The 23,278-nt window shown below is 41.4% G+C and overlaps 1 protein-coding gene across 19 annotated transcripts in view; it reads right to left on the reverse strand.

Annotated features, from left to right (window-relative positions):
- The window catches only part of MAPKAP1 (MAPK associated protein 1), a 199,553-nt gene that overhangs the window by 108,267 nt on the left and 68,008 nt on the right, over positions 1–23,278 (reverse strand). For 17 of the 19 annotated variants that reach the window (XM_054726891.1, XM_028130852.2, XM_028130851.2 and 14 more), the window contains 2 exons: positions 21,043–21,215; positions 10,718–10,894 (listed from right to left, as the gene is read on the reverse strand). In XM_054726891.1, coding sequence (XP_054582866.1) covers positions 10,718–10,894; positions 21,043–21,215 — 350 coding nt within the window. Of the gene's footprint in view, positions 1–9,543; positions 9,959–10,717; positions 10,895–21,042; positions 21,216–23,278 lie in introns of those variants that run through there. The other 2 variants (XM_054726899.1, XM_028130859.2) reach the window with 2 other exon arrangements.

The following is a 23,278-nucleotide window of genomic DNA, read 5'->3' on the forward strand; positions in this document are numbered from 1 at the left end:
CTGCATTCCAGTCTCCGAGTTGTGACCTGGGATGGTGGAGGCTGGCCCGCAGATGGACAGGCGGACGATGGACAGACAGGTGGGCCGCAAGCCCAGAGTCTCGACTCAAACTGCTCCTCCTCCTGCTCCTCTTGTGGTTGGCGGCCTGTTTTCTGCGGGCGCAGGGCACCCCAGGGCACTGCCACCGAGAAGCAGCGGCCGGCCGCAGCTCCTTGGGCTGCGTGCGCTGGGTGTAGACTGGAGCGCCACTTCAGGGAGCTGACTAAACGGCCCGGAGTGCTTCAGTCAATTCAAAGTTAGGTCCTGTCAAGTCTCGTAACCACTGAAAAACGTATGGGCGTTTTAAAAAGAGATTTCTCACTTGAGGAATTCAGCGCTGTCCCAGTGCAAAGCCAGTTACCAGCAGGAAGTGTTTATACCAGCATTAACCTAACACAACAAGCGTTTCTCTACTAAGCACTAAACCAGAAGTGATGGGGCACAGAGGGGAAGCAGGGGCACAGGTCTTTATCTAAAAAGCTTATTTACAGGGAGAGAGCTGGAACCAGAACCCAAGTTGGAAGGCAACGTATTAGAGAGGAAACACATGGGCTGGGAGTTAAATCCCTTTGGTTCAAATCCTGGTTCCATGGCTAACCGAATATTGCCTCAACATGTGGAACCTCAGCTGCATCCATGAAATGAGGAGGGCACTTCCCCACAGAACTGTCAGGAGGATAAAACGGTCAATGAATGCCAAGCACCTGGCACTGAGGCTGGCAAATAGTAAAAGGAGTTTATAAATGTGTTTTCTTACGTTCCCCTGTCCCAAGTCACCACGCCAAGAGAAGAGGCCCACTCGTTCCCTACCCGCTAACCCCTCAGGAGAGATTGCTTATTTGGGAGAATGGATCTGAACCCTCACAGTTTTATGTTGTTGTTTTTTTGTCTATTTATTTTTTAGTTGATTTTAGGGAGAGAGAAACATGGATCATCTGCCTCCTGCATGCCTCAACTGGGGATAGAACCCACAATCTGGGTATGTGCCCTGACTGGAAATCGAACCCGTGACTTTTCAGTGTATGGATGACGCTCCAATCAACTGAGCCACATTGGCCAGGGAAACCCTCACAGCTTTTTAATCGGCAACACAGGGACATTAAAATGTGCAATTTGCTGAGCATGGTGGCAATATGCAGGGGCACTATCAGCAGCAGCCTCTCTCTGGCCCCGGCATCAAAACCCCCTTGAAGCTCAAAGGAGAGCACTCTAGGCTCCATTGACAAGGTTTTCCTTTCTGAGAGAGGAAACGAGAAGCAGTGTGTCCCACCTCAGCTTAACTCACTGGCTTTGGATGGGGATGATGGAAGTAAAATATCATGGTGGTACTGCAGAGAAATTCAATGAGACTAAGAGCCTTTTGATCTGAAAAGCGCAAGATATTGTTCAATAATTATAACAATAATAGCAGCAGCTACTATCTATTGAACAATTACCATGTGCCAGATGCTGTATTAAGCTTTAAAAATCTACATTAACTAATACACTCCTAAAATAGGTAATATTATTATATCCATTTTATAGAAACTAAGGCTGGAGGCATTAGGAAATTTACCTGTGGTCACTCATCTATTAAAGACCCTATTTTGGATTCAGAAATCAATAATATGATTCCCAACCCAACTAGCACAGTCTAGTGGGAGAGAAAAAGAAGCAAACCAAGAATTATAGTTCTGTGTGATGAGCACAAAGATGGAAGCCAGCTCAGAGAAGTGCAAAAGCACAGGGGCACTTAACCCAGGGGGTAGAGGTGAGGGGGTCAGAGAAGCTTCTTAGTGGAGATGTCTCAAAACACAGTCATTTAGCTCTACGCCATGCTCAGAAAGATGGTTTACCAGGAGGCAGTGAAGTAAGCTCTACAAGGGAGCCTGCTATGGAGTCCTAGCTCTGCCTTCCTTGGGTAAATGATATAATCTCTCTAACTTTCAGTTTCCTCATCTACAAAATATATTAATTTTAGACTATAAGACTAGTGTGAGGGCTAAATACTTCTAAAGTAGCTAACACAATACCTGTATATAAAAATGCTTACTAAGCAAGTTAATATAATAAACTATGGGCTCTTCTTTATATTTACAAAGAAGTGACATATAATGAGGAGACAATGACAGTAGTCAACATTTACTGAGGATGTGCTTTGTTCATTTAATTTTCCCAGAAAAAGCAGGTGCTGTTATCAGTCCCCAATATGCTAATTGACTGTCACACCCTCACAAAGATGGCAGCACCCACAGCCAATAAGGAGGAATACGCTGATTGCCACACCCTCAAAGATGGCAGCACCCAGTCCCCTCAGCCCCGCCAGGGTGGCAGGCACACAGCACGGCCAGGCCCACCCCCAGGCGGGTCCGGCCACTCTGTGCACCTGCCTCTGGAGTCCCCCAGTCCCCTCAGTCCCCCGATGCCCAGGGCCGGCCCGAGGCACAGGCAAGCCTCGGTGGCAGCTGCCCAGCCACCCAGGGCCGCCCAAGGCTCAGGTAACTAGGGCAGAGGTCCGATGGGGGCGTCACCTTCCCTTGAACGCTGGGTCGCCTCCCGCCCCTGAGAGCTCCCGGACTATGAGAGGGGGCAGGCTGGGCTAAGGAACCCCCCACTCCAATGCATGAATTTTCATGCACTGGGCCTCTAGTTTTATTATAAAGGAGGAAATTAAGGTTTGGTAAGGTTAGGACACTTGCCTGGAGTTACACAGCTAATAAGTGGAGGAGTCAGGACTTGGACCCAGGTCAGCCAGACTCCAGAGCTTTGGTTTTAAACCTCTCTGCAGCCCAGAAGGCAGTCCTGGGGGCTTGGGAAGAAGATACTTCCAGGGAGCATATCCTCCAGATCAGAACCACTGAGCAATCAATGGAAAAGTTCAACTTCTCTGTAACAAGTTCAATTTGATTATAAATGTCCCAACTCTGGACTAACCATATGACTTATAAGGTTCCTACTGAAAAGCCCTTGGAGAATGCCATGGTTTTATGAGCCAGTGTCAGTTTGTGGAAGTGGGAAAAGGATGCCAAGAGTAGCATTCGATTCTCCAGTCCTGACCAGTTCATAATAGAGATGAAGACACACTCCTCTAGTTCTCAGCCTGCTCTGGTCCCAATTCCATGCATGTTCATTCTCCAGCACTTCAAGGCAGAAAATGAAAATATATGAGCAAGAGAAAGCTTTGCAATAACTGTAGCATGCCTGCTTTAAAGCAAGCCCATTGGGTATTACTTTATCCATAAAGAGAGTTTACACTAGTGTGAATGCCACATTTTGTTTCCCCTCGCAATGACAATTTTTTTTTAAAGATCAAAGCGTATTGTATGAGTATGTGATGTTTGACATTGGATAAAGTACTCTTTTTCAAAACAGACATTTTCCAAAAACATAACTCGCTAGACTAATGGGCAGTGAGAAGCCAAAATGACTGCCCTCCGCCTTCTCCTTGTGTATCTTTGCCAGAGTCCTTGGGACTTGCCAAATCCGGTCATGCCTGCTTAGCTTGCTCGACTGATTGTGCCAGAAAAGAAAATAAGACACAGATGTATTTGAGCTCTTTGAGATGCCAGTAAGAGAGACAGCTAATGGCTTCATTTCGACCCTCCCCTTCCAGCTGGGCACAGGTGGGGGATAATGAGGTCCCTCTCCCTAATCAAACTCAATTATTTACTACTCTATATAACCGCAAAGACATTCACTTTCAGTACAGAATATAAAACACACCGTGGGCTACTTCCAACCACTGCCACTGGGTATTTATAACAAACTCAAGTGGCTAACAGTTTGCCTTGGCAGGAGTTTAAGTGTATAAAGTTTTGCAAACTGTTTCTGTTCAAATATGTCCTGCTGAAATGGGGTCCCAGGCGGGGTTCCATAACTGTCAGGTCAGTGAACTGCATAACATCTGAGAATGTATTCACCACGCAGTGCAGACAGGATCTGGAAATCAAACGCTTCGTTCTATCGCAACCTTCTGAGAAGCATCACAGTTTTTTCAACAGCAAGACTGACATTGTATTAATAAACATTACAAGTCACTAGCCTGACATGTACATAGCAGCAGCTGACAGACTCCAACATAAGCTGAGGGGAGAACAGAGGAAATCAAAATGAGACATAGTAACCAAACATGGCCAAAGGGGTTGGATCATAAAACAAATCACATTAATGTCAGAAATGTGAGCCCTAAACTTTTAAGATATATAGCAACTAAAGCAACAATCTGGTATAATTTTTGGAAACCAAAGTAAGTTGATGGCTATCTGAAATGTGTGCTTTTATTGGAGGAACAAAGTGAATCCTGGCACACTATCAGCAGACAGACATTCCAGTGAGTAAAACATACACATTTAGCTTGTCTGACCTTTAAATTCTTAGAAGTATGTAATTAATGCTTTCCATCTTTATTACTTGCTCCAATATTTCTGCCACTTTAAAGAGACAAAGAAAAATCTTTTCTTTTCTCTAGACAGTAGCTGTTGCCAAAAAGGGAATCAAGTCAGATTTACAAATACAAAATTAAACAGGCTGCATATGTTCATTTCCATACACGAGGACAATCTGGACAATGAAAATGTTTGCTAATACAACAGAATGAAAAGAAACAATACACAGTTGGTCCTCTATGACGTGAGCAAATAATAAATAACAAGGAAAATTTATACCCATATTGTCAGGCCTGGTTACAAAGAATACAGGCATCTCTCTTTTTTTTTTTTAATTCTTTATGCTATTTTAGCTCTGACCCTTACTAAACTGGATGACCTTGCGTAAGTAACTAACTGTCTGCAATCTGCAGCTTATACAGATGCTCTTTGACTTATGGCATTACAAGCCTATAAACCTCTTGTAAGTTGCAAACATCGTAAGCTGAAAATGCATTTAAATGTTTGTATTTATTTATTTATTTATTTATTTATTTATTTATTTATTTATTTAATTGATTTCAGAGAGGGAGAGGGAGAGATAGAAACATCAATGATGAGAGAGAATCATTGATCAGCTGCCTCCTGCACGCCCGCCCCCCCACCCGGGGATCGAGCCCGCAACCCAGGCATGTCCCCTTGACCAGAATCGAACCTGAGCCCCTTCAGTCCTCAGGCCGAAGCTCTATCTACTGAGCCAAACCGGCTAGGGCTGTTTTTGTATTTATTTATTGATGTTAGAGAGAGAGGAATAGAGAGTAAGAGAGAGAGAGAGAGAAACATCGATTTTCTGTTCCACTTACTTATGCATTCACTGGTTGTATCTTGTATGTGCCCTGGCGGGAGATCAAACACACCATCTTGGTATCAGGAGGACACTCTAACCAACTGAGCTACCCAGCCAGGGCTGAAAATGCATTTAATGCACCTAACCTACCAAACATCCGAGCTTAGCTTAGGCTAACTTAAATGTGCTCAGAGCAGAATATAACAAAAAAAATACAGGTAACACAGTACATCAGGGGTCCTCAAACTTTTTAAACAGGGGGCCAGTTCACTGTCCCCCAGACCGTTGGAGGGCTGGACTATAGTTTAAAAAAAACTATGAACAAATTCCTATGCACACTGCACATATCTTATTTTGAAGTAAAAAAACAAAACGGCAAAAACACCCGCCTGTGGCCCGCGGGCCGTAGTTTGAGGACGCCTGCAGTACATCGTAGAGTACTGGTTGTTTACCCTTGTGATCGAGTGCGCAAGTGGGAGCTCAGGTTCACTGTTGCTGCCCAATATCACGAGAGGCTATCATATTGTACACCACTAGCCTGGGAAAAGATCCGAATTCAAAATCTGAAGTACGGTTTCTACTGAATGTGTACTGAATGTATGTTGCTTTCACACCATCATAAAGTCAAAAAATCTTTTAAAAAATGTTTTTATTTGTTTCAGAGAGAAGAAGGGAGAAAGACAGAGAGACAGAAACATCAATGATAAGAGAGAATCACCGATCGGCTGCCTCATACTGGGGTTCAGCCTGCAACCTGGGCATGTGCCCTGACTGGGAATTGAACTATGACCTCCTGGTTCATAGGTCGATCTCAACCACTGAGCCACAGCAGCCGGGTAGTCAAAAAAATCTTAAGTGGAATCATCATAAACCAGGGACCCTCTGTCATACGTTTAAAAAAAGAGGTGCTTATAAGCAATAAATCAGATAATGGCTCGTGGATTTACAGAGTCGTGTGTGTGCAAAAATACTAATTTTCCTCTTCTGTTTTTCTTTTCTTTTGTTCTCTTCAGACCACAAAGCAAATCACATAATAGTGGAGAGGCTTCAAACTAATGATATCCTTTCATAAAGGTCTGGTCATTTGGGTTGTAGTGGAGATCTAGTCAAGAAGTTATAGGAAAACGACCCACCCTTTTGAAAACCCCTCATACAGGAAAGAGCAAGGAATCTAGGACTCGCCTCTTTAAAAGGCACCCGAGCTTCGCCTTTATGCAGAGCCAGAGATGCCAAGGCAGTCTCTGGGAGCCCTCTGGGCCACACTGCCCGAGGCAGCCCGGTTCTTGTGCTACCACCATCTGGCCCCTCAGTGGTCCCTTTCCGAAAGAGCAAAATCCTGACTGGATTCTATTTGCTCTGCAGTCTTGGTTAGAAGAGTTCCTTTCCCATGTCCATCTGATATAATAAACATTTTAAGTAAAACACATACATATGAGGGCAGTTTAGTTGCTCTTACTGACTTCTGATCTAGGGGATCCTGTCCATTTTATTGGTTTTGACTTTTCTTCCCTTAAAGCTCAGAGTAGCTAGCAGTCAGCAATCGAGGGACTCCTGTTTATATACTTCCTGCCCGTTTCCCACTGGGAGAAAGGTGCCAGGAGGAAAGGGGGGAAATGAAGAGAAGGAGCAATGGCTTCACTTATTTTGCTGGGACTTCACTGAGTTTGGACACATCCTTGGCGACTCCTGAAGGTCTGCTCTGTCCTGCATTTGCAGGAGAAAAATTTCTAACTTAAAGGCTATAGGCCAGAAAGGTGAATGGGAGGTTGCTGAATCAATAAAATATACACAGGGCAAATGGTCAGTAATCTGCACTATTTTCTCAGACAACTGAGAAAAAGAAACAAAATTCAGTGACACTTTTATTCTAAATGCTCACATATAAATATTCTGCTTTATCTCATGTTTTCAGAAACACTCAGGACATGCCGAATAAACTCTCCTGAACTTTAAAAGTAGAAAAAGGATTGACAGGGTATGAATGTTTGGGAGTGAAAGTGCAGGAATGGGAGTAACTCAGGGGGGAAAAGAGTATTAAGTTTAAAGCAGTTATTGTTATTCTCTGCCTTTTCCCCACTCCCTCCATTCCCTGGAAGGTGGGGTTCATTGTGAAACACTTCTCCTGGGAAGGTATATTCATTCCACTCCCAACCCTACTCTACTAAAAATCATTGATTTAAAAGCTATTGTTTTAAAAAGGACTTTCGGTTTAAAACACTGCTATGATCATATGTTAACATCTGTGTAAAAATTATATGTTAATGAGAACAATTCTTTTATGTAATCAAGAGGTAATATCAATGCAAGTGGAAAACTACTGAAATACAGTGGTATACATCTTTTAAAGTAAAAAGAAAAATCTCCTAATGAAACCTTGTGATGGTAAGGCTCAAAAGAAGGCTCTGTGATTTCTATTGGTTGCACTGTAAATTGACACGAAGCGAGAGTCTAAAGAGGTTTCTACTCTGACAAAAAAATTATCCTAAGGAAGTTATTCAACAGAAAGAAAGTAGATATAAAAAAGGACTATCACAGAATCACTTAAAAGCAAAACAAGAAAACAATCTAAACAGCCTATGACAGGCATCCACTACATCCATTCTGTTTTCGTGCTCATCACATATTAATGATTTGACAACTATCTTCCCACTAGAGCATAAGCTCCATGAGCATAGGGGTTGTCTATGTCTAGATCCTTGGCACATAATAAATGTAGAATGCAGGAATTAAGAACAGATATTGAAATATTTGTAATATAATTTTAAGTAAAAATAACTGTGTGTGTGTGTGTGTGTGTGTGTGTGTATGCTAGAAGTGAAACTCTGTATGTATATACACATGAAAATGACTGTACAAAAATGAAAGTAGTTGTATTAGGATGAGGAATCATTAGATAGCTTTTGAATTACTTTAAATATTCTTTAAGGTTGTTGTTTTAGTGCCTCTGAAAAGTAAAAAGAAGGAACATTATTTGCTGTTATGTACACTCAACATGACTTCACAGTAGAAATGAAATGGCAATTATAAAAGCTTGAAGAGTCACCTCAGCTCACCCACAGGGACCCAGGTATCCATTTTTTGCTCAAGGATAGAAAGACACAAAATACTCATATATCATAGCTAGCATAACCCTATTTTTAGTAAAATCCTGGAACAAAGGCAATATGTTTTAAAGAGACAGGTAGAAAAGTCCTCTAAAGCACTCTTTTGAAGAGTGAATTTGCTGGTTACTAACAGCAGGGGGTGCCAAAGGGATCTCTATTGTTCCCAGGAGATGGCCAGGAGAAGGACTGTCTTTAGCCACCTTGGCTAAAAAGCTTAAGCTGCGCTGAGAAAATACTGCTGGTTTTCCCCTAACAATGGGGACCTATGGGTAAGAGACAGGTGCTCCGTAGACTTGAATGAATAAAAATTACATTTTTATTTTCACTAGCTATTTAACATTTCCTTGCATTATAGTCAACAAATCACAGTGTTTTTAGCAGTGCTGGTGAGTCGTCATGAACAGAAATCATAGATAAAATGATAGCACATTCCAGTTGGTGCAGATGTCTCCAATATCACACTCAATCACTCCTTTGAAACCAAATTTCAGGAGTTACTGCATCTTGTTACTCAATGTATTAACAACACCATACATATTATTATTCTATCACAAATTTAACAGTTGATAACTTTAACCTTTTGCACTCGGATGTCAAGTGTGACTCGACACGGTTAGCATTAGAATAAAGGGATCGAGAAAAAAGCAAGCGAGTGCAAAGGGTTAAATACAAGAAATCCTTGTGTAGTCATGTGAATGTTACTTTCTGCATTTACAAACACTTTTCTGAGAAGGGCTTTTATAAGCTTTACCAGACCGCCAAAGGCACAGGCAGGCAAGGGTAAGAACCTCTGCTTAGTCTAAAGGAAGGCCACCAACGAAATGTAAAAACAAATCTATTTTTCAGTTAACAGATTCTTCACAGACATCTCTCTCCTTAGAATCAGGTTTAAAACATGTTGCTAATGAAGCAGATTCTGATTCTGGTAACCAAATGGTACCACATAAGAATCTGAAGCAAAGCATAACTTTTAATAAAAGAAGTGATATCCCCTTTGCAGAAGTGATGAAAGGAGAGTGCCAGGTCAAAAGAAGAAGTAAAATGACATCCAAATCAAAGAAAAGGAAGACTTTAATAGATCCTTCTCCAGATAGCCATGAAGTAATGCACATAATATCTGACACCAATCAGAGACTGCCAGTTGGGTCTGAACAAGCTAATGAACAAAATTTGGAAAATGAGAAAACTAAGCCAGACTTTTATACAAAGATGTTTAATTCTTTATCTCAGATATATTCACCTAACGTACAAGATCCTTCCCATAACAGTGTTCATGAGGGTTCAAGACTGCGTATTTCTTCTAGTAAAACTTTGATTAAAAAAAAATGTCCTGGAGAGCTCACCAGTCTTTGCAGTAAGTGGTGATGTGCAGGAGGAGATGACAGGGATGACGTTACAAGTCACCCAGAGAACACAAAAATCAGGAAAGGTGGCAGAACACTACAGGACTTGACAAATACCAAATTTGTTTCAAATAACACTGCTACACCTGAAAACAAGTCAGAAGATCTTGTTTTGGAGCTGCCAAAACGAAGAAGGTGCGCTCCTCTCAATTTGAAAGAGCCAAGTCTCAGAGACAAAATGAGAAGATAAGGTGAATTTATGAATTCTGGTTTTTCTGAATTCTGAAACCATAATGAGTCAAAACGGATACAATTAGAAGAGGAAATACATGAAGTTTCTTTTTTTTCATTTTCTGCCTTTTCATGGAGTATTGATTTATCCATTTTTATGTTTATATATGTGCATAATATAGCTATTTTGTAATATTAAATTGTATTATAAAATTTAAAATCTTTTTTGTTATTCTATAACTTATAATCTGGCTTATTCAACTTTTTCAATGGAATAGATTTAACTAAACAATAGCTGTTAACCTTTTAACCAATAAAATGTGTAATAAATAAAATAAATAATAAATAAATAAATAAGGAAGGAAGGAAGGAAGGAAGGAAGGAAGGAAGGAAGGAAGGCCACCAAGAGGAAACATCAAATTGGATCTGAACAAAGTTGGTGAGAAAAGGCCGTATGTTAAGTCACAAGAGAGAAGTGGCTGTGATGCACATTTTCATTCAGTTTGAAGAGAATTTTTGTTTCACAGGCTCCAAAATGCCCCAATCTGTCCAGAGGCCTAGTTCATGGGTGGGACATTCAGAGATCGACCTAATACAATTTGCCACTACAAAGCAGTCTGTATTTAATGTAGGCGCAGAGGCATGAAATGCAATGTGAATGTTGTCCCCAACATCTCTCTGGAAGTAATCATTACATGTGGACTCTCCAGATACCAAATATTCATTTCATGAACAAAATCAAAATCAAATCCAAAATTACACCAAAGGCAGAGATGAGATACTGAGATAAGCAACAGAGTCAATACTCACATTCGAACAAAGAGTGACTCTTTGGATGTCAGACCAGGAGATGAATACTTTTCAACCAGGGCCAAAGTACTGAAGCCAAACTTATGAATGGGCTCATTGGAATCCAGTGGGGGGAAATCTGTGTCAACCTCCCCATCATCCTCAGCAATATGCAGGCAGTAGGCACTGACATTGTCACTGAAAGGAAAACCAAAAAGGTGAGTGAAAACCAAGCTGAAAAAGGAACTCGGCGACCAGAGGCCCTGATGTGCAGCAAGCAAACTTGGGAAACTGCTGTCCTTTACCCCAAGGCCTGCAGTTATATTTGGATCCCCCAAATCCCACTTCATTTGATAAGGAGAAAATACATGGCAGTGCAAAGGGGGAAAAACCAATGTGAAACAAGAGCCTTTACACTCCGCTATTCTTCCAACAAATACTTACTGAGCACTTGTAAATAGGACACAGAACTCCTTAGATCAAAGATGAGATTTAGCAACAGTCCTCAACGAAGCTTACAATACAGCAGGTGGGAAAAGTAAGCACAATATTAGTTATAAAATAATTGTAAATAAAGTAAATATCATAAAAGAGATACACAAACTGTAAGAGAGAAAAAATGATTTGGGGGAAATCGGTGGACTTTGATTTATGGTCAGGATTAAGAAAATATCTGCTCTAGCTCAAGAAGTAACAAAGACAATCAATACAGTTCTCCTTTCTCAGAAGAAAATCAGCCTCACTTGGCAGGACCTGATTCCAAACACCAAGGATACTTAACAGAGTAAAGCAAATGACCTGATTTATCCTGACCAACTGCTTATGGACTTTTCTCACTTCCCTAGAATGTCCAGTCAGTAATCCCAGTTTCTAGCCTCTCCCAGTTTGTAATCAACATGCAGCTCTTTCTCCTTCTTTGGGGAATTAAAAAGTCAATTTGCTGGAAAAGGGTGGGAAACTCTATCAACATAAAGACAATTTGAAACTGAAATCAACTTAAAACACTTTAGATACCCTGCTCCAAAGTTGAACTGTGAAACTGCGAATCTGCTAGTATTCAGAAGCATGAACCTAATAGTTCGAAAGGCAGTGGGTTTCTAAATTCTGCAGCTTAAATTTGGAGTTTTAATTATATGATTGATGCTTAAATTAATTAATTGCAAAGTGTATGCTAATTGTTTAATTGGTTGCTTGATCTATATAGATCATTTTTTGAATTAAATGAGTTGATTTACAAAGTTTATTGATTGGATGTGACAATGAATTATTTCACTGACTACCTGATTTGCAATTTTCCCAATTAATTCACAAATCTTTTGCCGCAATTCTGCTTACTGAGAGAGAGCCTACTTCAGGTGATCTATACTCAGTCTGTCACGATTAAGAGATATTTATTATATAAAACAGGTAATAAGGACAGATTAAAATTAATGGGAACTGTAAATCTGCTAAATGGATGGATAACAAGAAAGTAATCTGGCTATGTTTGTCACTATAAATTTCATGTATTTGCCATGCTGTTAATTTAAAATTCATCTCTGAATGGTATGGGAAACTTACAGATCTTTGCAAGAGGTTATTAACACACACAAAACATGTGCAGAAGCAGAAGAAAGCCATTTAGATGAAGAAAATGTCCTGGCGGAGGACCTATGAGCTTTGTGTCCAGGAAGACTTGAACTGAACCCTAGCTCCATCACTCATGGGCTATGTGGTTTCAGAGAATAAGCTTCACCTCCTTGAGTTTCAGTTTCGACTTCTATAAAAAGGGTATAATCGCCTAACTCAGGGGTGGTTGTGAGGGTTAGATGAGATAATATACAGTGCTGAGCATAGAACAGGTAAAAAAAAAAAAGCTATGATAACTATAAAAAGTCAGATGGAAAATAACTTTGACAGTTATGTCAATCCTTAAAGATAAACTGTGTGGATGCATATTCGCCAGAAAACAACAATGAAACTGAGTTCTATGTGCACACATCTGTAGCTGGAGTTAACATGTCCACTGTGATCCAGCCTTGGGGCCACTGAGCCTCGGGGGTTTTATGACCACGGCAGACACTGATGAAGCAAGCAGTGGACAGCACAGATTATTTATTGCCGTGTAAATTATCCTGAGGAATGCCTGTGATTCCCCAGCATCACAGAGGTTTCAAGGGCAAATAATAAGCCTATTGATCAAAGCAGAAAGCCAAGCATTGGTATCAGAAGAATTCTGCTTTGATTGTCATGGGAGGCCCACAAATCCCCTCAAAACAAACTCAACAAATGTCACAGGCTGAGATCTGAGAGCCAAAAGACTCACGGCCAAGTGCTGTGATTCTCCCCAGTTCTAAATACAAGGTGTGAAATCACTTACTGTTTCAAAAAAACATTTGCATAGTGCCTGCCCAGTGCTGCTGCAGGACCCGAGCACTGGGAACCCAGCAAGGAGAAGAATGAACGACTCACTCTGTATCATACAAAACTACAGGAAGTCTTTTCTGGTTTACCAGTAAAGTTTAGCAGCAAACAGTGCTCCAGCCCCTAAAACCTCTTAATTGAATGCCTAAGGGGGAGGAAAAAAAAAAAAAAGACTGAAATTCCATATTTTGAGTATGGGCATATTGTTTCTTCTGTGCCTTTATACAAGAATGATTAATGAAAAAGCTACTGTGGTATTTTGACTTCTAAAACTGCTTCAAGACTCCAAATTAGTAATCCTATATAATAAAAGGGTAATATGCAAATGGACCCTAACGGCAGAACGACCAGAATGACCGCTGGACCAATCACTAGGAGGCGCACTTACCACCTCTTTGGTGTCTTTTCCCGGCCGGCAGGCTCCGATTGCCTGATGGCCACCCACGGTGGGGACGGGAACAGCCGACCTCTCAGTCCCTTCCCCTGGCCATCAGGCACTGATCACCCAATGGCGAATGGGGAACCGGGGGTGGGTGGCAGCAGGGGGCGGGGCTGGCTGCGGGCAGCTGGGGAAGATGGCCCTGATCGCAGGCCAGGCCTAGAGACCATACCCGTGCACAAATTTCATGTGCCAGGTCTCTAGTAGTACAATAACCATTAGTATCATTAGCTACATTTATTGCGTGCTAAGTGCCAGGTATTGTGCACAGTGGTTTAGACACATAAGCTCAATGAATCTTCACATCATCTAAGTCACATTATTAAGTGTGTTTTCTTACAAATTAGAAAACCGAGGCTCAGTGAGGTAAGCGGTTTGCTCAAGATTAAACAGCATGAAAGCAACAGAGCTGAGACTCAAACCCAAGTAGTCAAGAACCCTCCCTCCTGACCTCCACCTATCTCTCTGCCAAAGCCATGGTGTGTTCCTATGGAAATGCTACATACTTTGAAAAGGAGGAAACCACGTGCATTACAAAAAAATCAGAAGTTTAGAGACATTTATTTCAACCTCCTTGCTGTTACAGCTGGGAAAGAGATGCCTAGAAAAGAGGAATAACATGGTCGGGATCACGCAATTAAATAGGGCCAAAGCCAGGTCTAGAGAACTCCGGTCTCCTTGCTTCCGTTCCATTACTCTTTGATCAAATCAGAAATTGGTGGCATTTTGAAGGTGGGAGGGGGAAAAAGGGAGTCAGCTGTGGTCCCTGACTCAGGAATTCCCCAAATATAGACATCTGGAACTTATAAAACAGTGAAAACAGGGGCGCCTCTTTATGACACAGTTCAGTGGAATGAAGAGAGGTTTTGCAGTCAGATCTGGTTTTAATGCTAACTCAACCATTAACCAGCTGTGTGACCAAATCTCTCTAAGTTCCATTTTCTCATCTATAAAAAGCTTTCATTGATTTCTCTAGGAGAAGCATTTGGAAAAGTGATTCTCCTCTGTGGTCTTCCAGAACTTGGTTGGTATTTCTGTATATAACATTGTTCCTTTACTATTTATGCATCTATGTTCTCCTAACGAGCAGGATCCTATTGTCTCTGCATCCTCACTGAAGAGTAAGTGGCCGGCATTTAAAAAGTACTTAACAAATATTTGTTGAATGAATGAATATATGAATGTGTAGACTGAATCACTGTACCCATAAAAAAACCATAATGGGTATTATTATTTTTTTATTCTCACCCAAGGATATGGTTTTTACATTGATTTTAGAGAGAAAGGGAGAGAAACATCAACGTGTAAGAGAAACATTGATCAAATCAATAGGCAGAAGACCAAACTCAGGTTCCACCACCCCTCCTCCTCCCCACACACCAAAAAAACAGACAAAACCCAGTCTCCCCATGCTCCCTAGATCCGTGAAGGGCACAACATACCAAGTTGTGCAAGTCAGAAATCTTTGATACGTCTCCTTTCCCACACTTCCCATATCTAACTCATTCCTAAGCCATGTGAATTTTTATCTCTTAAATTTCCAGAATCTGTCCCTTTCTCTCAATCTCCACTGTGGCCCTGCCCACCTCTGGGTCTCTTTCCACTCTATTTTCTCTTCCCTTCTTTGTGCTCTGGCCGCACGGGCCTTCTTTAGTTCCCTGACCACAACATGCTTCCTCCTGCCGCAGCGTCCCTGCCATGTGGTTCCATCTGCCAGGACCTTCCCCTCCAAATGCCTCTGATATCACTTTCTCGGGGAATTTCTTCCTAACGCAACTCCCAGGCTGGACTCTCATAAACAGCATTCCTTTCCTTTAGAGCACTTAGCTCAGTTTTTAAGCAAACCTTATTTGGTTTAACTTTTTAAATTTTCTGCCCATTTCCTTCACTAAACTGTGGAACTCATGACAGAGAGTCCACATACAGTTCCATGAACCACTGTATATTCAGCAAAGTGCCTGGTATATAGCAAACACTCAATAAATATTTATTGTATACAATGGTAAGTGAAATGAGCCAGTTACAAAGTGCTAACACATTTGATAATTTCTTCTTCCCCACGAAACTATGAATTTTTAGGGGGAATAATTAGATTTCTCTTGTACATTTTATCCTCAATACCTGGACCCTAGAACTCCATAAATATTTGCTGAATGAAGGAATGACTGAGGAGTTAAGCCTTCGAGATTAAGCAGGATATCAAGAAGAATGAGAGAGCTATTGCTGACTAAGGAAACAGCAAAAGCAGGCATGGTATCAGTGCCAAGAAGATGCCATTTAAAGAATGTGATATGTTAGGATGCATGGGAGTATAGCTGGGGGATCAGAATGGGGGTTAGGCTGTATTATTTAGGTAAATGATTCCCAATGATGACCCTAAGGAATATAAATTAGAAGCAGAAACCTACAAATGGGAGAAGAGTAGATAGAGATAGGTAGGCAGACAACAACAAAACAACAGAAGGAAGGAAGGAAGGAAGGAAGGAAGGAAGGAAGGAAGGAAGGAAGGAAGGGAGGGAGGGAGGGAGGGAGGGAGGGAGGGAGGGAGGGAGGGAGGGAGGGAGGGAGATATAAAGAATTCTAATTGCAAAGTTGTCAGAAAGCATATAATATAAGGTCAAATATTCCTATATACTTTCATGGCAAAGCACAATTACTTGCATCATCAGGGAAGGCTAAATTATGCTACTGTTGCTGAACTATTACTAGTTTGGTTTGTAGTAGTAGCTGGTTATGGTTACAGTATTTAGCAGCAACAGAAATGAACATTTACTGAGCACTTGCCATATATTTTCTTAATTTTATTTTCATAACTACACCCTATTAGGAAGTTTCTATTCTTATTTTACACATGAAAACTGGAGCACATGGGGCTGAAGTGATTCATCCAAAATCAGCCTGATAGGTATTAACGCCAGAATTCAAATCCAGACTACGGCTTTGGATCCCCCACTCAACCACTATGCTATACGCTGATTAAGAAGGCAGAGGAAAATGTTAATACATTTTAGAGCAGTGGTCGCCAACCGGTGGACTGCGGACCACTGGTGGTCTGTGAGGTCCGATGGGTTGGTGACCGCTGTTTTAGAGGGCTTCTATGAAAAACTATTAAAATTAAGAAAGTTTGATACTAAAGGAGATAAACCCTCAACTATCTACAAAACCCACCAAGTTTCCCAAGGACTCTAGATAGCTGAGGTTACATTAGAATGAAGTGGATCTGTAGTGAACTCCATTGCATGGTGAAACCATGTCTTTGTATATTCTAGAGCTGCACTTTCCAACATCTGGCTGCTGAGCACGTGAAATGTGGCTAGCCTGAATGGAGATGTGCTGTAAATAGCAAATAAACACAAGATGTCAAGCATGTGAAAAGGTGCTCAACATCATCTCATTAGGGAGTTGCACATTAAAACAACAATGAGATACCACTGCACACCTATTAGAATAGCTAAAATCCAAAACATTTACAAAACCAACCGCTGGTGAGGATGTGGAGCAAGAACTCCCATGCATAGTTGATGGAAATGACAAATGGTGTAACTATTTTGGAAGACAGTTTGCAATTTCTTAAGAAAGCTAAACATAGGCTTATCATACAATCCAGCAATTGCACTCCTAGGTATTGGCAAAATGAATGGGAAACTTATGTCCACACAAAAACCTGCACATGAAAGTTTACAGCAGCTTTATTAATAACTAGAGGCCCAGTGCACTAAATTCGTGCACGAGTAGGGCCCCTAGGCCTGGCCGGTGATCAGGGCCGATCTGTGGGGTGACGGGCAGGGCGAATGGGGGGCCTCTGCTGGCACCTGCCTTGGCTGGCCTGGTGCTGCCCACTCGCCAGCCCCGCCGCCCCGCTGGTCACCTCCCTCTGCAAGGCGATCGGGGGCCCCCCACTGGCACCCGCTTTGGCTAGCCTGGGGCCTCCAGGCTGGGGGCAGCTCCTGAGTTGAGCGTCTGCCCCCTGGTGGTCAGTGCACGTCATAGTGACCAGTCGTTCCACTGTTCAGTTCATTTGCATATTAGGCTTTTATTATATAGGATTCCCACAAACTGGAAGTAATCAAGCTGTCCTTCAATAGGTGATAGAAAAACAAACAGTGGTACATCCTTACAATGGAATATTATTCAGCAATATAAAGAAATGAGTTATGAAGCCATGAAAAGACACAAAGGAACCTTGAAGTGCATATTACTTAGTGAAAGAAGCCGGTCTGAAAAAGCTACAAATTGTATAATTCTAACTAGCTGACATTCTAGAAAATGCAAAACTATAAGGGCAGTAAAAAAAAAAAAAAGAGTGGTTGCTAGAGGTGAGGGGGGCTGGATAAAGAGATGGAGCATGGAGCATTACTAGGTCAGTGAAACCATTCTACATGATAAAATCTTACAAAGAGTGCACTCTAATGTAAACGACTGACTTTAGTTAATAATAATGTATCAATACTGGTTCATTGATTGTAACAAATGTATCACACTAATATAAAATGTTAATAAAAAGGAAAGATGAGAGGCAGGAAGTAGCTATGTAGGAACTCTATGCTTTCTGTGCAATTTTTCTGTAAACCTAAAACTACTCTAAAAAATAAAGTCTATTAAAAATGTTTTAAAATCTTATAGGTAACCAGCCTTCAAAATTACGTGAAAACAGAGCTTAAAGCAAGTTGATTCACATGAAGCCAACATATCACTGGCTACAATAAATGTTAGTAAGATAAACTTTCCTATGGAAAGACACTGACTTAAACTGGGTCAAAAAAGAAAACCCTCACAAAATTATTCATCATATCTAAACCTAAAAGGCTGAACACAGATACATTAGACTAGACTAGTGCAAAGAAGAACAAGGGGAAAAAACTAATTGTACTGCAATAAAGAAAAAAAAAAAAAGGCAGGCCACAATACAAAAATAAAATAGGGCTGTTTTATATTGAAAAAAGTATAACTCACAGTAAAGATATGAAATGCATGAATCTTTTTGTGCACTGACATATACAAAATGGAAACTGCTGAAATCTCAGGAGAAATTGACAAAAGCACACAACAAAGTGGAAACTTTAATCCATTTCTCTTACTCATCCACAGATGAAATAGTTAAAACATGCAAGAAAATGATAGTAATTAAAGATGTCGATTTAATAAATATATATTGAATTCTGTAACCTATACAGAATATTTCCAGAATCCATAAAATATTTATAAAAATTTACTGTAGAGTAAGCTGCAAAATATAAACAAACCTCTAAGCAGAAATTTTATATGCCATATTTTCTGATCAAAATTCAATAAACATGAATCTATATAACAAAGTCTAAATTTAAAAATTCTTCCAAATAGATAGTTTCCCCTAAAAAAATTCACTGCATCAAAATAAGTAGGATAATAAATACCACATTCCAATTTTGCTCAAGAGCTAACAAAGGAAGCCAAGAATTCCAGCTAAATTCTCCATTCCTTCCCTGCGGCCAAAGCCTACTACCATAAACAGTTTACAAGGCAGAGACAAGGGAACAATGTTCTTAAATAAATGGTTTTCTTGACGAGCAAACTGAAATGAGAGGAAGGGGCTCTTTCCCATGCAACTAGCAATTTGGCCCCTGTGAATGAAGAGCTCCTCCAAAGGCCCCATCCCAACACCTAAGTTCAATAAGCCAGAAAGAAAACACTTGCACTACACTGATAAGAAATCCCAGGGATTTACTTTATGGATTGTCTTATATCAAACACAACTGAGAAATCCATGTAAGAATTGCAAAACATTGCAAAAGACCATAGTTTCTTTAACTTCAATATAATTCTATAATTCAAATTATAGTTATAGAGCAACTATTAAAAAATGTCAACACACTTGATATTCTTCAGGAATATAAATTTTAATAAGATGTACTCAATTTCAGAGGCTTACAAACTAATACAAGAGATAGTCCCTATTTTGGGGGTTCAGAATTGCTAATTATATTGGCTGATCATCCTTTTCCTTATTAATATCTGGTCTGCTTCATTTACTATTTTCTAATAGGAATATATTGAAATTTTCCAGTTTGACACTGGATCAGTTAATGCCTCTTTAAAACTCCCTTAAAATAGTTTAGACTAGGTTGCTAGATACATACACAGTCAGAATTATTATATTATCTTGATGGGCTGCTCCTTTTCATTATGTAATCTACCAAAATATCCCTATTGACATGTTTTTGCCTTAAATTCTACTGTATGATGCACTACTACTGGCCCATCTCTCTAGAAAAGAAATTTAAGTAGGGGAGAACCAATGCAACAAAGCACTTTCAAGTTCAAGCTATGATGTACAAGCATAGAGACTCTACATCCAAGTTCTACATCCTATATAATAAAGAGGTGATATGCAAATTGACCATCATGCCCTTGCACAAGGTGGCTGCCCCCATTGGTCACAAGATAGCCGCCCCTAAGTGGTCACAAGATGGCCGCCACAAGATGGCTGGCAGGGGAGGGCAGTTGGGGGCGACCAGGCCTGCAGGGGAAGGCAGTTGGGGGTGACCGGGCCTGCAGGGGTGGGAGGGCAGTTGGGGGCGAGCAGGCCTGCAGGGGAGGGCAGTTGGGGGCGAGCAGGCCTGCAGGGGAGGGCAGTTGGGGGCGATCGGGCCAGCAGGGAAGGGCAGTGGGGGCGATCGGGCCGGCAGGGGAGCAGTTAGGTGTCAATCAGGCTGGCAGGGGAGTGGTTAGGGGTTGATCAGGCTGGTAGGCAGAAGCAGTTAGGGGCAATCAGGCAGGAAGGCAGGCAAGCGGTTGGGAGCCAGCAGTCCCAGATTGTGACTGCCTGGCAGTTGGATATCCCCTGAGGGGTCCCAGATTGGAGAGGGTGCAGGCTGGGTTGAGGGACACCACCCCCCCGGGGCACGAATTTCGTGCACCGAGCCTCTAGTTTTAAAAATAATTGTTTAATGAGGAATAGAATGACTGAGAGAAAAACCAAGCCAACGACTGGGAACAAAGAAAACTAATTCAGACCAAAGGAAATAATGCAAAAACCTTGGCACTGAACAGACCAGGAATCAAATCCTGACTCTGCCATCTCCCACTGGTGTAACCTGCAGCAAGTAACAATTCTCCTATGCAGAATGAGAGTCATAATGCTCACCTCACAGGGAGCTAGGAGAATTCAGTGAGAAATCAGGTACAAAACACCCAGCATGGTCCCAACTCATGGTAGGTACTTAATAAACATTAGTTCTCTCCCACTAACTCCCACGCCACTTTTATCAGCAAGCCTCATAAAAGGGTTTGAAACTGCAACATGCATTTTCCTCATGTCTGGATTCACAAACTTATCAGTGTATTTACAAGTAGATTCTGAGATAAGCCTGAGATACACAGGCTCAAGATCTGGTGAGCAACCTGACCTGCATTAGTGTGGGCGTCTGGTTCCCAGGCCAATGCCTAGAAACACTGGGCCCGAATGCAGTATGGGTGGCCAGGACACAGCCAGAAACTAGAGCAGCCAAAAAAGAGGGAGGATTACTTGAGCTTCGGCTCCCGTCCTTCGCTTGTGTACTGCCAACAGATGAGCCCGATCAGGTCCTGCACCCTGGCGCTGGCCATTGTCACCACAGTCATTGGCAGCAGTCTGTCCTGGCTCGAGTGTAAGGGGAGGTAGACATCGATCTTCTTGGTGGCTGTTGTGCCTACATGACCCTGTGGACAGAACACATGCACGAGGGTAAGGCTTACACTCACGGTCATGCAGACCCTACTGGGCCACAACTACTGCTCTCCAGGGCCTGAGTGCAGCACAGCCATCTCTGAGCCTTCTTGCAAAGACCTGCTTATGAGCCTAGAAAGGTCCCTCAAGTGGAAACACTGTCTAGTTTTAAGGTTTTTTTTCTTTAATATTCATTTTCTAACGGTCTAATTGATCTAATTTTGCCAGCAGTAAAATAAATGAGTGCTACAATTAAAACCAACAAATCAGAATGGTGAGCAGATCTCATGTTTAGTGGCAGGAGACTTGCTTTGCTACTTATTCAGTGTGACCTTGGAAAAGTCACCATTAGACCTTGGCATCAGCTGCCCTCCCTAAAAATTGCGGTCTTACTCCTTGAGACCTTGGGAAAAGCTACATGGGAAGCTGCCACACTTTCTGAAGAAGCCTTAGAAGCCTTTTAAGCCTGTAGCGCTGGATCAAAGGGCTTGCCTTCTCAGAGACTATGGGAGGCTAATTCTATTATGTAGTACATCTGTTTACTTCAGTCATCTGCTATGAAGTTCAAGGGTCCCTGGTCTTCCATTTTTGCTCTAACCATCATACCACACTGCCAGTCCCTCCCAAACACCTACTCCTCCTCCCTCCCAAACCTCTCACTCCCCTTTGGAACTCCAGCACTAATTAAATATTCCCCCCAGCCCTGGCCAGTGTGGCTCAATTGGTTGAAGGCTCATATGATATGACACCTCCTCAGAGAAATCTTTACTGATAATTCTATAGAAAGAAGCCGCCCTGCCAGTCTGGCTCAGTAGTTGAGCGTCAACCCCTGAACCATGAGGTCACTGGTTCTACTCCAGGACAGGGCACAAGCCTGGGTTTCAGGCTCAATCCCCAGTAGGGGAGGCATGCAAGAGGCAGCCAATTGACGTTTCTATCTTTCACTCCCTCTCCCTCCTTCTCTAAAAATCAATTTTAAAAAATATCATAAAAAAAAAGAAGCCCTGACCACAGTAATTCTCACATATATCCTGTTCATTTTCTTGATAGCATTTAATAATTTTACATTATGTATTTGTTCATGTATATCCTTAGTGTATGCCTTCTCCACTAGCCTCTGAGTTCCATGAGGGCAGCTATAATAATGTCTCCTTTGTTTACTGCTCTATACACAATGGCTAGCACTGTGCCTGCATAAAAGACTCTCCCCACAAAAATCTGTTGAACTGCAAAATGAATGCATAAATAACTTAAATGACTACCAAGATACAAGATAGAAACTCAATAAATGCTAGTTTCCTCCATCCATCCCTCTTGCCTTTCCTCTACGGGTTTATTTCCTGGAGGTAGATGGAAAATGGAGGTACATGAGCAACCAAGTGGTTCCAGCTTTAACATTATAATTTTATCATTCCAAGGCAGAAAAAAAAAAAAAAAAGATCAGAACTAAGGTAAGGAAATACATCAAATCCGTTTAAAAACATTTGAAGAGAAATCCCACATCTCTTATAACCCAGCATCTAATATTAGACTCATTGATTTTTTTTTTACTGACTCTTGTCTCTATGTTATAAAGCAAATAATAAAAAAGCAATTCTCTTACATAATGCACACTCTCTCTCACTCTCTTATGCGTACATACACATGCACACACTCACACCCATGCATGTTTTTCAGCCAATGACTAGCAAAGATATCTCTAAACAGCAAGTGTTTGGCCTTGTCAGGCAGTTAAAGGGTTAAAATTAAAACAAGGGCAAGCTTTCTGGAGTGGGTTTGTCACCCCCTTATCACTCTTCTCAACCTCCTTTTCACACCCCGCCCAGTTCATTGTCCTTGCTTTTCCTTCTTATTTCCTTTATTCCTTCTCCTTCCTCTGAAGAACTAGAGCTGAGGGACTATCGGAATAACAATATCTCAAAATAGGAAGGTTCAATGAGATGACCAATGTGAATGTGCTTCACAAACTGTAGAGTGCTTTGGAAATGCAGAGCAGTATGCTAGAAAGGGCCTACGTTTTAAAATCAGACCCATTTCTATTACTCAAGCCTATTAC

Source organism: Eptesicus fuscus, chromosome 15 (assembly GCF_027574615.1).
Source record: "Eptesicus fuscus isolate TK198812 chromosome 15, DD_ASM_mEF_20220401, whole genome shotgun sequence".
Lineage (NCBI taxonomy): Eukaryota > Metazoa > Chordata > Mammalia > Chiroptera > Vespertilionidae > Eptesicus > Eptesicus fuscus.